The following is a 13,327-nucleotide window of genomic DNA, read 5'->3' on the forward strand; positions in this document are numbered from 1 at the left end:
AATTTTCACAATTCTACATGTTGAATAATCAATCCTTTCCCAGTTGGTTTGACATGCTTCTCCAAATGGATGAGGAAAATTGATTTTGCCCACAACTAGATCTTGCACTTTACCCCCTTAGCCTTTTCTTCTGAAAAAAATGTGTTAAGTGAATATGTGACGCAGAGACAATATCAAAATGAGTAAGATAAGTGTCTTGCTTTGACACCAAACACTGCTTGACATATGGTATGCACTTAATACACTTGTCTATTGAATGAATTACCCAATCTGTTAAGATTTTTCTTTTGAGTAAAATTCAGCATAATTCTTATTTTATTCAGAGAAGAAAATTAACTCAAGAAAAATCTAACAAAATCTTCTTACCCACAGTCTGGAGCTGGACACCACCTACAATCAGGATCTGCAACAAGCCACCGTCTAAGCATAAATTCTTCATATTTTTCCATCAACACATCATCACTTAATATCAAGCGAATATCATGGGGATTAAACCGTTCAGTACATTCTGGGCAACTGATATTAACTCTACTTTCAGAAATTTCTATCCTCAGATATTGTCGTAAGCAATCCACACAAGATCTATGATGACAAGTCATTATCTCAGGAAATCTGTCTTTAGAATGCCGCAAAAGGCACAAAGGACACTCTATAAAGTCTCCAATTTGTTTGTTGATGGAAGTCAATCCATTGTCAGAGGAGGTATTTGTAGAGAAAATGGAGTTCTTATCAGTACACATTTCAGAATGTATACTTTCAATACTCGCAATCCCATCCACCCCGCCATTTAGCTCCCTTGATTTACGTTTGTTATCCTTCTTCCTCCGAAACAAAGAGCCTATTGAAATTCTTCTTTTTTTGGGTGCTTTTTTGACTGAAGGCAAGCTCACTGATGAGGCAGAAGACTGAAGATCTCGATCTGAACCCATTTGCCGATGTAAACTCATGTCTAAAATGCTCATTAGAAGTGAGTCAGGGTCTGTGTTTACACACAGCCCTTCATTATATTTAGAGATAAAACTTATTTCTTGTTCTTGCATTCAGATTAAGTCATGATGTAAAAAAATCCTACTTGGTTCTTTCAAAGAATTCTTGAAGAGTTCGATTTACAGAAGACTGTTAATCACAGATGTTCTGGAAAACAAAACAAAAAACATCAATATCATTTAAACGTATATTCTTAGTCTGCATGTTTTTATTTTATTTTTTTAAATATGTCTTTATTGATTTCATAGAAAGAAAGGAAGAGGGAGAGAGAGATAGAAACATGAATGATGAGAGAGTCATTGATCAGCTGCCTCCTGCACGTCCCCTGCTGGGGATCAAGCCACAACCCAGGTATGTGCCCTGACGAGAATTGAACAGCGATCTCCTGGATCATAGATCCATGCTCAACCACTGAGCCATGCAGCCCAGGAAGTCTGCATGTTTTTAAAAAGCTTACAAAGTCACTACAAAATTTCAAACAAGTATGTTCTTAACCATTAGGTGTTTTTTTTAAGTAAGGCCAATTTATTGAGTAGTCTACAAGAGAATATAAAACCAACGCTAAAATAACGAGGACATTCTTTAATCTTAAAAGGCTCTAGATTTAAACTGAACTTATTAAAATCATCTACAAAATTTATCATAAACACTTAGACCTCAATGATTCCCCACTGATTTAGGAGTTTTTAAAAAAAATTGACAATAAATGTACATATACATACAAAGGACTAAGTGCAATTTACACAATCTTAAAGAAAAACAGTCTGTGTGTGGAGGAGTGCTCTGATACTGCCAAATATAATGACTTTAATTATAAAGTTACAGTAATTAAGGAGACAGTGTGGTACATCACAAGGATGAATACAAAGACCGATGAAACAGAACATAGTTCTGATAAAAAAATCCCACATGTATACGGATACTTGATTTATGTAAAAGATAACATGCCGAGCACTAAGAAAAGCTTTTTCTAAAACAAAACCCAGTGCTGTTTTCCTGGTTACCATCTGAGAAGAGAAAAGGAACTTAACCTATAGCTCACACATACATAAAATTCAATTCCAGATGGTTCATAGTTCTAAATGTGATCAGTAAAATCATAAAGCTCCTAGGAGTCAATAGAAGAGAATATTCCAATATAAAGATTTCTTGAATAGAACATACAGAAGTATTTACCATTAAAAAAAGATTGCTAAGTTGGACTACAATAAAATCAAGAGACGGTTTTAAAGTAGTGAGAGAACTCATTTGCTACGTACAACTAATAAGGACAAGAATGCGGAAACACAAATCAATAAGACAAAGGAGACAACCCAACAGAAAAATGGGCAAGGGACTTCACAGACACTTCACAAGTGCTCAACATCATTTGTCATCAGGGAAATATACACTAAAGCCATACTGAGAGACTACTACACCCACTAGGATGGCTAAAATTCAGAGTGACATTTCCAAGTATTAGTAAAGATGTGAAGTGTTGGTGGGAGTATAAAATGGCACAACTACTTTGGAAACTGCTTAATAGTATCTACCAAATTTGAACAAACATATAGTCTATTACCCATGTATACTTCTAGAAATGAGAGCACAAGAGAAATAAATGCACACATGCATCCAAGATATGCATAACAATATTCACAGCAGCATTAGTTATTATAGTAAGCCAAAATGTTGAACACAACCCACATTTCTATCAGGAGAATACATTCACACTCTAGTATACTAGAAGCAATGAAAATGAACAAAATACCGCTACACACAAAACAAGAACGAATCTCATACAAAAGTATGTTATATAACTCCATTTAAATAAAGTTCAGAAACAAGCAGAACTAATCTATGATGCTAGAAGTCAAGATTGTAGTTACCTTTTGCAGGAAGGCAAAAAGGGAACTCTGACATGTGTAGTGGTTACAACGGTATGTTCAGTTTGTGAAAAATAACTGACCTACAAACATGATTAATACACTTTTCTGGATGATCATTATACCACGGTTAAATGTAAAAAAAAAAAAAAAAAAAAAAAAGCAGCTTCAGTGTCCACACATATTCTTGAGAAAGTCATGCTGATTTCCCAATACAAAATCTAGAAAAAATTTACCGAGGCAAACTATTCATGTCCATCAGTTTATGTTTTCCCATTATTTGCAGTATTCTCCCTTAGTTGTGAGGAAAATTCTACAGATTTTCTTCTTTATATGTTTTTATTTTCTCTTGCATCTCAAAATGTTTCCTATACTCCAGGGTTTTACCATCTACATCTATATCTATAATCGGACAAGGTCCCTGAGATACAGTCCCCCTACAATGATACAGAGAGTAAAGCATGGACTTTGGAATCACAAAATTTGGGCTCAAGTTCAGCCTTATTAGCTAGCTGTGTGACACTGGGTAAAGTTACTAAGACAGTTTCTTCAACTGTATACTAGTAATAATGATAATCCCTACAGTCCATAGGATTAAGATTAGGATTAAATAAAATAATACGCATAAAGAATCCAGCATAAGGTATGGCACAAATGTAGACCATTTACTGGATAAAACTGTTGAAAGGATTATTACACTTAAGGTTAGAAATAAAACAAGTAGTTTGCTCTGAAATGGCTCTTCTAATGTAATCAGAATAGCCAGCCACTTGGAAGCTTGGAATACATCATTAGAGCACATGAATTTCTCTGAAGTAAATGTAACTAGTGTTTTCAGCCTTATGCTTATATAGCTACAAAACGACCTTGAGTGGCCTTTCTAATAAGAAAAATGGGATAAATAACTTCAACTGGATTACTTACAGATGGGGGAAGAGGGAATAATTCAGCAGATTATTAGCATAGGCAAGTATCAGTTTCCAGCAAGTTTTCTGGAAAGTGAATGGTTACTAAGACTCAAATATACTACCTTGAGCTCTACCCTTAAAACTGTCTAATCTCTCAGAAACAGAAACTAATAGTTCAGAATAAATTATTCCCACATACTACGAGGCCTCCCCAAAGAGACAGTTCTTCACAAACAACCTGCCACATTTACCTATTCTTGATTGGGAGATTAAAAAAAAAAAAAAATGAAGAAAAAAAAATGGTACTTTGTGGTTTTAATAATATTTAACATTTTTATCACTTCTGATAAGCCCATCATCTAAATTATTTCAGTAGCCTTGAAACTGTTCTCCATGCTACTCCCCTTGCCCCTTTCTTTCCATTCAGTTCTTAACACCAGAATTACCCATTTATTCAGATTCTGAACAATCTGTCTGTTTGGGAGCCCCCAAAGTTTTTAGAATAAAAGTCAAAGTTCTTACAGTGGCCTATAAAGCCCCACACAACCTGGCCGCTTTACATCCTGACCTACCTCATATTCTTGCCTTGCTTCAGGACTCTTAGGATATACTCCCAGAAGTGGAATCACTGGGCCATAAGGTAGTTCCACTTTTTATTTTTATCAGTGGAGGTGATAAAAATGTTGTGCTGCATGTTTTGAAGGTAGGACTAAAAGAATTTCCTGATTGCTTCCATGAAGATTTTTGTCCTGATTAACACTTCCAAGAAGATTTTTGTCCTGATTAACGAGAAGGCTGAAACTGCTAGTCAATGAAATGGAGAGAGCTGTGAAAAGAGCAAGTCTCAGGGAGGAGCTAACAGCAGGAGTTCATATTCACTAATATATACTTTTGAGTGTATGTTAGTTTCCTGTGGCTGCTCTAACAAATTACCACGAAGTTGGTGGCTTAAGACAAAATAAATTTATTTTCTCACAGTCCTTTTGGGGCTAAAAGGGAGAATCTGTTCTTTGCCTCTTCCAGCTTCTGGTGACTATAAGCATTCCTTGGCTCATGGCCACATCACTCCAATCTCTGCTTCCATGGTCACATTGCCTCTTCCTCTTTTTTGTTCTCTCCTTCTGTATATAACTTCCCTCTGCTCTTCCCTAATAAGGAAAATTTATCACTGGATTTTGGAACCACTCAGATAATCCAGGATGATCCCTTCATCTCAAATCCTTAACTTAATTACACCTGCAAAGACTGTTTTCCAAATAAGGTATCATTCACAGGTTCCAGAGATTAGGATGTGAATGTCTTTCTGAGGACCACCATTCAACCTAAAACATGATCCCAGTTTTTTTTTTTAATGTTTTGACTTTAGAGAGAAAGGGAGGGAGAAACATTGGAGTGAAACAGAAACATCGTCTACCTCCTGCATGCCCCCTACTGGAGATTGAGCCTGCAACCCCGGCATGTGCCCAGGCTGGGAATCAAACTGATGACCTTGTGCCTGGGATGGCACTCAATCAACTGAGCCACACTGGCCTGATTCCAGATATTTTTGCTAAGGACATCACTAGAGTATATTGTATTTATGCAAAAACCCAAAGGATGTTCATCCATAATAAAAGTGTTTTTGTTTTTTTTTAATTAAACGGTATGGCTATAAAGAGCTATCAATTTGATTTGACTATGTATATGACTGCTTACTGAGCAACCACTGCCACCTTGGTTTGGGGTTTGGACAGAATTAGTCAGTGTGCTATATACATCACATATCCTGTGATGATAGGCTTTTCTAAATGATAGGCTTGTTTTACTTTGCTCACTTATGTACACTTACCAGTCCCTACACCCTCTTTCCAAAGGAACTTAAGGATGCCTATGTATGAAGTGGTGGTTATTCAAACAAACAAAAACTGAAGAACAGATTAGTTCGGGCAATATTTAAATAGATCAGAAATTTAAAATCAGAAGATCAGAAGGAATTAAAATACAAGGTCCTCAAACACACCTATTTACCTCTCCTGATTCTAATAAGTTACAAGAGCACTTTGTATTGATTATGCATTGTAACTGATTCCAATGTGAGAGGTAACAGGACCCCCATATGCAGTAGTCTCAAGGGGAGTTATTCCTTGTTTTTATTGAGACTTGTTATGATAAGTTACTAGTAACAAAAAAAATCTCCGTGTAAGTCTTGAGTATTGGAGTGTTTCAAAGATATAATTTATACTAATGCAGTGAAATAGATGATAGAACATTCTTCCTCATTTTATATGGGGAAAGAGTGAGGAGAGAGCGAGGCACAGTCATTTTGGGGAAGTTGTAAAACAGAGAGAAGTCAGGTATCCCGACTTTCAATTTAACTAAGTAACTCCAGTTAAATAACATAGGCGCTTCTGTATTTGGTCTCAAAAGACATGTTAATCAGTTAGAAAAAGACTATCAAAAGACAAAGAAAAGAATTTCAGTAGAAAGGAAAAAACATTTCACACAAAATGCCCATAGAGCTATGCTGTCCAGTGTAAACACATACTGGATTGAGGACAGTATGAATAAAAGAACGTTGCTCTGGCAGGTGTGGCTCAGCTGGCTGGAGCATTGTCCCGTACAACAAAAGGTGGTGGGTTTGGTTCCCAGTCAGGGCACATACCCAGGCTGTGGATTCGATCCTCAATCCCTGGTTGGGGCATGTGCAGGAGGCAACTAATTGATGTTTCTTTCCACATCAATGTTTCTCTCCCTCTCTCTCCCTAAAAAATATATTTTAAAATATTTAAAAAAAGAGAGGTGACCCCAAGTGCCTTATAGTCACAACTGCAAAAATATTACTATGTGACTATTTCAAATTTGTAAAGTGCATTTATTTTCCACTAAGATGCTTAAATATCTTTATTTATTCATTTTTAAATATTTTTATTGATTTCAGAGAGAGAAGGGAGAGGGAGAAAGAGAAATATCAGTGATGAGTCATTGATTGGCTGCCTCCTGCATGGACCCCCTGATGGGGATCGAGCCCACAACCTGGGCATGTGGCCTGACTGGGAATCCAATCAAGATCTCCTGGATCATAGGTGGATGATTAACCACTGAGCCACGGCAGCCGGGCCTGAGGTATCTTTAAAAACAGATACTAACCTTACTATCTTTCATGTTAGGTAGAAAAAATATAGTTTCACTTAGTCAAGTAAAAAGACACCCAAAATTCTACAAATCACCACCAAAATAAAAAAAACACACACTGGTTAGCTGACAGTAAAATACACTGTTCTTTATACATATATACTCTAACTCTCAAGTGAGACATCCCCCAAGTGAAACAACAGTGTTTCAAGTAGCTACTATTTGGAGACTAGGAATTGGGTTGTATTACAACTCCTAAAATAATGATGCAGTTTTAAAAGTTAATCTTATTGGAATCCTCTAGGAAGTAAGAGATACTGAAAAAATACACTGTTAGCTGCAAATGTAATTTTTCTCTTAAAAGGACACCTTGGGGTCACATTAAAATAGTGTCCACAGACTCATTAAATTTGAATTTCAGTTATACTGTATATTTTAATAAAAGGAGAATATTAAACTAAAGTTTTTATTGTTGCACAATTTGGTTTAAGTCCCAAGACTTAATTCTAAACCTTTACCATGTAGCAAGGAAAGGATATTTGAAAATAAGAGTTAACAGATCAGCACTATTTTCTAAATAGAGAGAAGTATTTAAATTCAGTTCAGACAGCTGGGTATTAAGGAAGCATAAACAGACAAATATGGTAATAGCCTGAGTTACAAACAGAAGTAGAAAGATTTGCATTAAGATAATTAGTGGCAAAACTGAAAATGAAATGTAGGGATACCATCAGACTTCATAAAACCAGAAGGGACAAGAAATCGGGTTAAAATAATAAAAATAAATAAAAGAGCCATGGTCTTAGCTGCAAAAAGTGGAATGGAAAGATCACAAACATTTCAAGGCAACTGGTCACAGAAACGGGTTGCTTTATGTCTCTCCACTGTTTATTAACATTTAAAACTACCACTTCCAGCCAACCTGGGTTTGAAAATTGCAGTGGCACTTAAAACGCTGTCCTTGACAACGTCAAACCAACACAGCATTCTGCAATATTCTGAGTAGTAAATAACCAGAATAAAGCATCGTTCGTATATTTCTACCCTCCAAGGAACAATGGGGAAAAAATTAAGACTTTTTAAAAATGTCTTCTTGATTTTTTTTTAAAAGGGAAAGAGAGGGAGAGGGAGAGAGAGAAACATCGACCAGCGGCCTCCGGTAAGCTCCGCGACAGAGGATCGAACCCGCCACCAGGTACGTGCGCGGACCGGGAATCCCGACGACGCCCAGTCAACTGAGCCGCACCGGCCAGGGCAAGACCTTCCTTTCTCCCATACAGAGCCTTAACCACCCTCTCCCCTCCTTTATTTACTGCCCCTGTCGCGGGGTTACTGAACCCTAAACTTTTCTTCCCATTAATGGACGGGGAAAGAACAATGGCAGAGGGGAACTCAGTGATAGGGGGGAAATGCAAACTGAAAACAGTGGCTTTACTTGCGGGGTGAAGGCTGGGCGCTCCCTGCAGGTTTGGCAGGAGGGAGACTCTCCTGGGAGACCCCCTGTTAACACACTTCACCCAGGACGACACCATTTTTCGTTTGGAGAATTTCTGCTTTGCAAGGGGGGTGGCAGGCTGCCCGGGTGAGCCTTCCCGGGTGCGTGCCTCCCTTTCTCGAGGGCCCCCGGCAGCAGGGGTTGCGGGGCGCAGGCCCCGGCTCCGAATTTGCAGCCAGGCCCGGAAACCGGTCCCGTTAGAGCCGATTTCACCCGTCAGGAATGCACTCCGCCCCCGCCCCCGCCGCCGGCGCCGGGCCCGTCACAACACCGCCGGGACCGGGCGGCCGGGACCGGGCTCGGGGCGGCTCCCACGCTCCGCCCCGGCCCGCCAGGCCGCCCGGGCGGGGCGCGCGGAACTGGACCGAGGCCTGAAGCCCCGGGGCCAGCGCCGGCCCCGGCCCCGCGCGGAGCTCGAGAGGGGGCGCCTTTCTCGTGGGATTTCCGACTCCATTTCCGTCCCCAGGAGGGGCGCGAAGGCAGCCGCGGCCCCGAGCGCCGGGGGTCGGAAACGGGCGCCGCCCCTGCCCTCCCGCTCCCGGGCGTAACCTCCTCGCGCGCCCTCCCGTACCTTCAACGGCTCCGAGAGGCGGCTGGCGCAGGGCGGCGGGCGAGCAGGCCCATCTCGCGGCGGCAGAAGCCGGAGGAAGGAGGAGGAGGAGGAGGAGGAGGGTCCCTCAGACCCGCCGAGGCGCCTCTCAGCTGGGGCGGGGGGAACGCAGAGGAGGGGTCCCGGCGGCCGCTTCCCCGAGCTCCTCCTCCGCTGTTCTGTCTGAACGGCTGCGCCCTGGAACCAGCCCCGCAACTGCCATTCTCCCCCGCCCTGCGCCCCCGCCCCGCCCACTCCTTCCTCCCGCCCCCGCCCCGCCCGGCGCGCCGCCCGCGCGTCCTACGTCATGGCGTCACGCCCACGGGGCTCGCCCGCGGCGGCGGTGGCGCGCAGCCCTGGGCTCGCGCCCGTTCACGCCGCGGGAGCGCCCCGCTTGCGACGCGGGAGTCCCGGAGCGCGGCCCCGCGAGGCACTCGGCGGCCCTTCCGGCTGCTCCGGCTCGCAGCCCCGAGCCCGCCAGCGGGGCAGGCGCCTCCCCCGAGGACGGTGGGGCTGCCCCCGCGGTGCAGGGACGTGCCGGACGTGGGGAACCTGGCGTCTCTCGCGCCATGACGTAGTCCTGCCTCGGTTCTGCGTTTCCTGCCAGACGGGCCGCCCCGGGAGCGCGGGGCCGGGACGCTGCGGCGAGCCGGTCCCGGGCGGCGGCGGCGCTCCCGCCCCATCTCGTTTTAACCGACCTCGGCCCCCGCGGGGGCTGCTGGGAGCCGCGCCGGCCGCGGTTTCACACCCTAGGTGAGGGCTCGGAGGCGTTTCCGCTTATTTTTTTGTTTTGTTTTTTTGTTTATTCTCCTGATTGCACAGAGTGGTGTAAGTACCGAGGACGCATAGTTCAGCCCTTACGGATGCATTCGGAGTCGCTTTCGTCCAGCTCCGTCTGCCCCGTGCCCTCCTGTTCTTTAAGCCCGTTCTCGCCCCTTCTGCGCGCGACTTTGTATCAACTCTGAGCTGCGAAAGCCTTCCGCCCAGAGCCGGCCCGGGCCTTCCGAGCGTACTTCCCTTCGCTGGAACGCTGAGGGATGGAGTGTGCTAGATGCGGGACACAGTGTCCGCTGGCCATCTGTTACTTAACTAAATATATCCCCCTTTCCGTCCTTGTTTCAGTGTCTCATTTAAATGAGAAACGAACCGCGGAGCCACGGTGTTTCAGATGGTACTTGGTATCTTTGGTAACCCAGTAAATGTTTACCACTTGGAAAACTAAACAAGCCAGGCCGTTTAGGTTTAAAGCATCTTTATCCACGCATCTTGAAGGAAGTAGTGATGGCATGGTTTATTTTCATATCCTGGAAGTTTTTAAGCTGTTACACGTATATTCCTTTCAATGCTCTTTGAAGGCTGCCAACAATTTAATCAAAGGGATAGTTTAAGCCTAAAGGTAGTACAGGAATAGTCAAGTTTAAATGGGTTTGTGGAGCAGTACCCATCTATAATATAACCCTGCTTGGAAACATGTGGACATTCAGAACAGATGGGGCCTTGGGCTTGGAGTAAAGAGGCTGTGCTGGGTGGATGGCAGTGGTCTGGCACACTGCTATTGTCACGCTTTCCAGGATGCCTTTTCCTGCCTGTCTTCTTGAAAAGTAGAGGGATTTCCTACTCTTCACTAAGGCAACATGAATCTATTAGGGAACAAGTCGTATTGAACCATCTCTCCACTTGAATCCCCAAAGGCACCTCAAACTTAGCTTGTCCAAGACAATTTAATCTTTCTCAAAATTTGCCTCTCACTCACCCAGGCCCAAGCCAGAAATGTAGGATTTTTCCCCAGGAACCCTCCTTTTGGCCACTTCCAATTAATAATTAACCACTAAGTTCTACTTAAGATACATCCTGAACATCCCTGCGCACACTCTGCTATATCCCTCTTAAACCTTGTTTTCACAGCTTTGGCTGCCCTTTAGAATCCCAGGTGATGCTTTTAAAAAGCCTGATGCCCAAGGTACATCTACCAGTTAAATTAGAATCTCTGAGGATGGTGCTCAGGCATCAACGTTGTTAAGAAGCACTCCCCAGGTGATTCCAATGCATAGCCAACGTTGAAAACCTCTGCTAAGGGCCTCACCGGATTACTGCAGAAGCATAGTAATTGGCCCCAGTTGCCTTAATTTTTCACAGCCTTCTCCAGTTTTTCCCCTACTCTAATTAATTCAATGTTAATTCAATAAATACTTAGTACCTGGTATGTTGGAGACAGATTTGCTGTTATAGGCACTGGGAATACAGCAATGAAAAAGCCTTTTTTCTGCTCTTAGGGAGTTTACATTCTGGAGGAGGGTGGTTTAGGTTGAAGGAAGCGGGAAAAACAAAGAAGTGAAAATAAATTCCCAGAGTAACGTATAGAAACAAGGTAGGCTGTTACATTAGTTTGGTGTCTTATACTGAAGCCCACTCTAACATTTGAGCTGGGTTCGCCAAGGCAAGGAGGAAAACAAGACGTGGGGAAGGCAGAAGGAGCAGCAGGTGCACAGGTCCTAGCAAGACAAACGCCAAGTTCAGGCAGAGGCTGGAGTCAAGGGAATACAAACGGCATGGGGTTAGAGAGGTAGAGTCATTAAGACCTTTTAAAGCCATAAAAAGAATTCTAAACGGTTGGTACGAAGTATGATCACTTGACCTTTGAGAAGGATCACTCTGCTTTGTGGAACAACAAGAGCAGAAGCAGGGAGGCCAGTTAGGAGGCTACTGCAAGAATCTAGGGACGAAATCGTAGTCCTTTGGCCCAGGTGGAGACAGAGGGGATGGTTTCAGTATTTGTTTCAGAGGCAAAATCTGTAAGACTGCGTAGGTGGGGTGAAAGTGGGCAATGAGAGAAAGAACGAAAGGTTAAGGTCAGCGGTGCAGGGCAGGCTAAATAGCCGTCTCAGACAGCGAATAAGGAAACATTTATTCAAGGAAAGGGAACGTGGGATGGGGGCTATCCAAAGGGAAGGGCTACGCAGCACTGAGCCAAAAGGTAGTGGGCCCACGATGGCAGCAAAAGTATACTTGGGACAGTGAAGCAAGGAAGAGCATAGAAGAGGCAACGGGGGGGGGGGGCTGGGCTGCTTGGGCTCACTAAGTCAGAGCGAGAGCGAGAAGGGGGCCTTGGAGACAGGTTCAGGGGGTATGCCCAGGACTCACTGCCGCTGCCCTGCCCATTGCTCCCCTGGTTGCAAGGCTTGTGAGGTCCCCTCAGAGAGACGGAGGTGACGCTGGCTCGCTCCTCTAAAGGAGAGTGCGCGCTGGGGCCTTTGTCCTGAGCCTATTTATCTCTTTCTTGCACGTGGACCTCTTAGGGGAGGTCTCGGGGGGGAGTGTCTAATAGAATATTCATCAGCTTTCCAGGTGTGCTCTTTTGGGGGGAGGGGGGAAATCATTAGTCAGTGCAGCTGGTCCTGGGGCAGCCTTGGCGCCACTTGTCTGGTTTTGCTGCTTTTCTGGGCCTGCAGCTAAAATTCAACTGAGACCTAGATGTTATCTTTATTTTTTTTTTAAATGTATCTTTATTGATTTCAGGAAGAGGGGGCCGGGAGAAAGAGAGAGAGAGAGAGAGAGAGAGAGAGAGAGAGAGAGAGAGAGAAACATCAATGATGAGAGAGTCATTGATCGGCCGCAAGCCCCTTACTGGGGATCGAGCCCACAACCCAGGCATATGCCCTAACCAGGAATCGAACCACAGTCTCCTGGGTCCTAGGTTGATGCTCAACTGCTGAGCCACACTAGCCAGGCTAGATGTTATCTTTAGGGAGGAACTCTCGGGGGTTCTAAACCACTGGCGGAGGATAGGTTACCCTGGGGGCAAGGTTCTTGTTTTCCCAGTGTTGCCCCTTGCTAGGCATCTGGGGCTTTCTGCCCTGGTGGGTTTTTGTACCTGGCCCATTGTCCTTGCTCTGCTCACGTCTGTCTAACAGAACAATAGGGTTACAATAATAGCTACTCTTCGTTGAGTACAGACTATGTGACAGGTGCTGTTCTAAGTGCGTTGTAAGTATTAAGCCATTTAATTGTCATAGGAGTCCCAAAAGATAGGTGCTATTATTGTCCCTTCAACAAATTAGGATCTGAAGCTCCAGAGGTTAAGTAATTTGCTCAAGTTATGTAGCTGGTAAGCAGCGGAGTTGGGACGTGGGCCATACAGGCAGCCTGGCTCCAGAATGCATACTCTTCTCCCAGCCCTTCCACGACCCCTCCATCGGTGTCACACAGTGGAAATTTCTTCAGCCACACTAAGCTATTTGCGTGCCATACATCTCCTCTCCTTTCTCCTGTCCTTCCTTTCTTCCCCTCTGCCTCCTCTTCAGCCTGGCTCAGTTATGTTAATCTTTGCTTGGCCTTACAGGTTAAGTCAAGCCCATCTCCTGACTCCACAGCA

At 43.9% G+C, this 13,327-nt stretch overlaps 1 protein-coding gene across 1 annotated transcript in view; it reads right to left on the minus strand.

Annotated features, from left to right (window-relative positions):
* Positions 1-9,092, minus strand: part of RNF19A (ring finger protein 19A, RBR E3 ubiquitin protein ligase) — a 28,772-nt gene extending 19,680 nt beyond the window's left edge. Inside the window, exons 1-2 of the mRNA XM_087825308.1 lie at positions 8,938-9,092; positions 367-1,134 (exon numbers count right to left, since the gene is read on the minus strand). Of these exons, the coding sequence (XP_087681434.1) occupies positions 367-1,040 (674 nt within the window). The 5' untranslated portion in view covers positions 1,041-1,134; positions 8,938-9,092. The remainder of the gene's footprint in view (positions 1-366; positions 1,135-8,937) is intronic.
* Positions 9,093-13,327: the final 4,235 nt, after the last annotated feature.

This window comes from Miniopterus natalensis, chromosome 16 (genome assembly GCF_054644295.1).
Source record: "Miniopterus natalensis isolate mMinNat1 chromosome 16, mMinNat1.hap1, whole genome shotgun sequence".
Classification (NCBI taxonomy): domain Eukaryota; kingdom Metazoa; phylum Chordata; class Mammalia; order Chiroptera; family Miniopteridae; genus Miniopterus; species Miniopterus natalensis.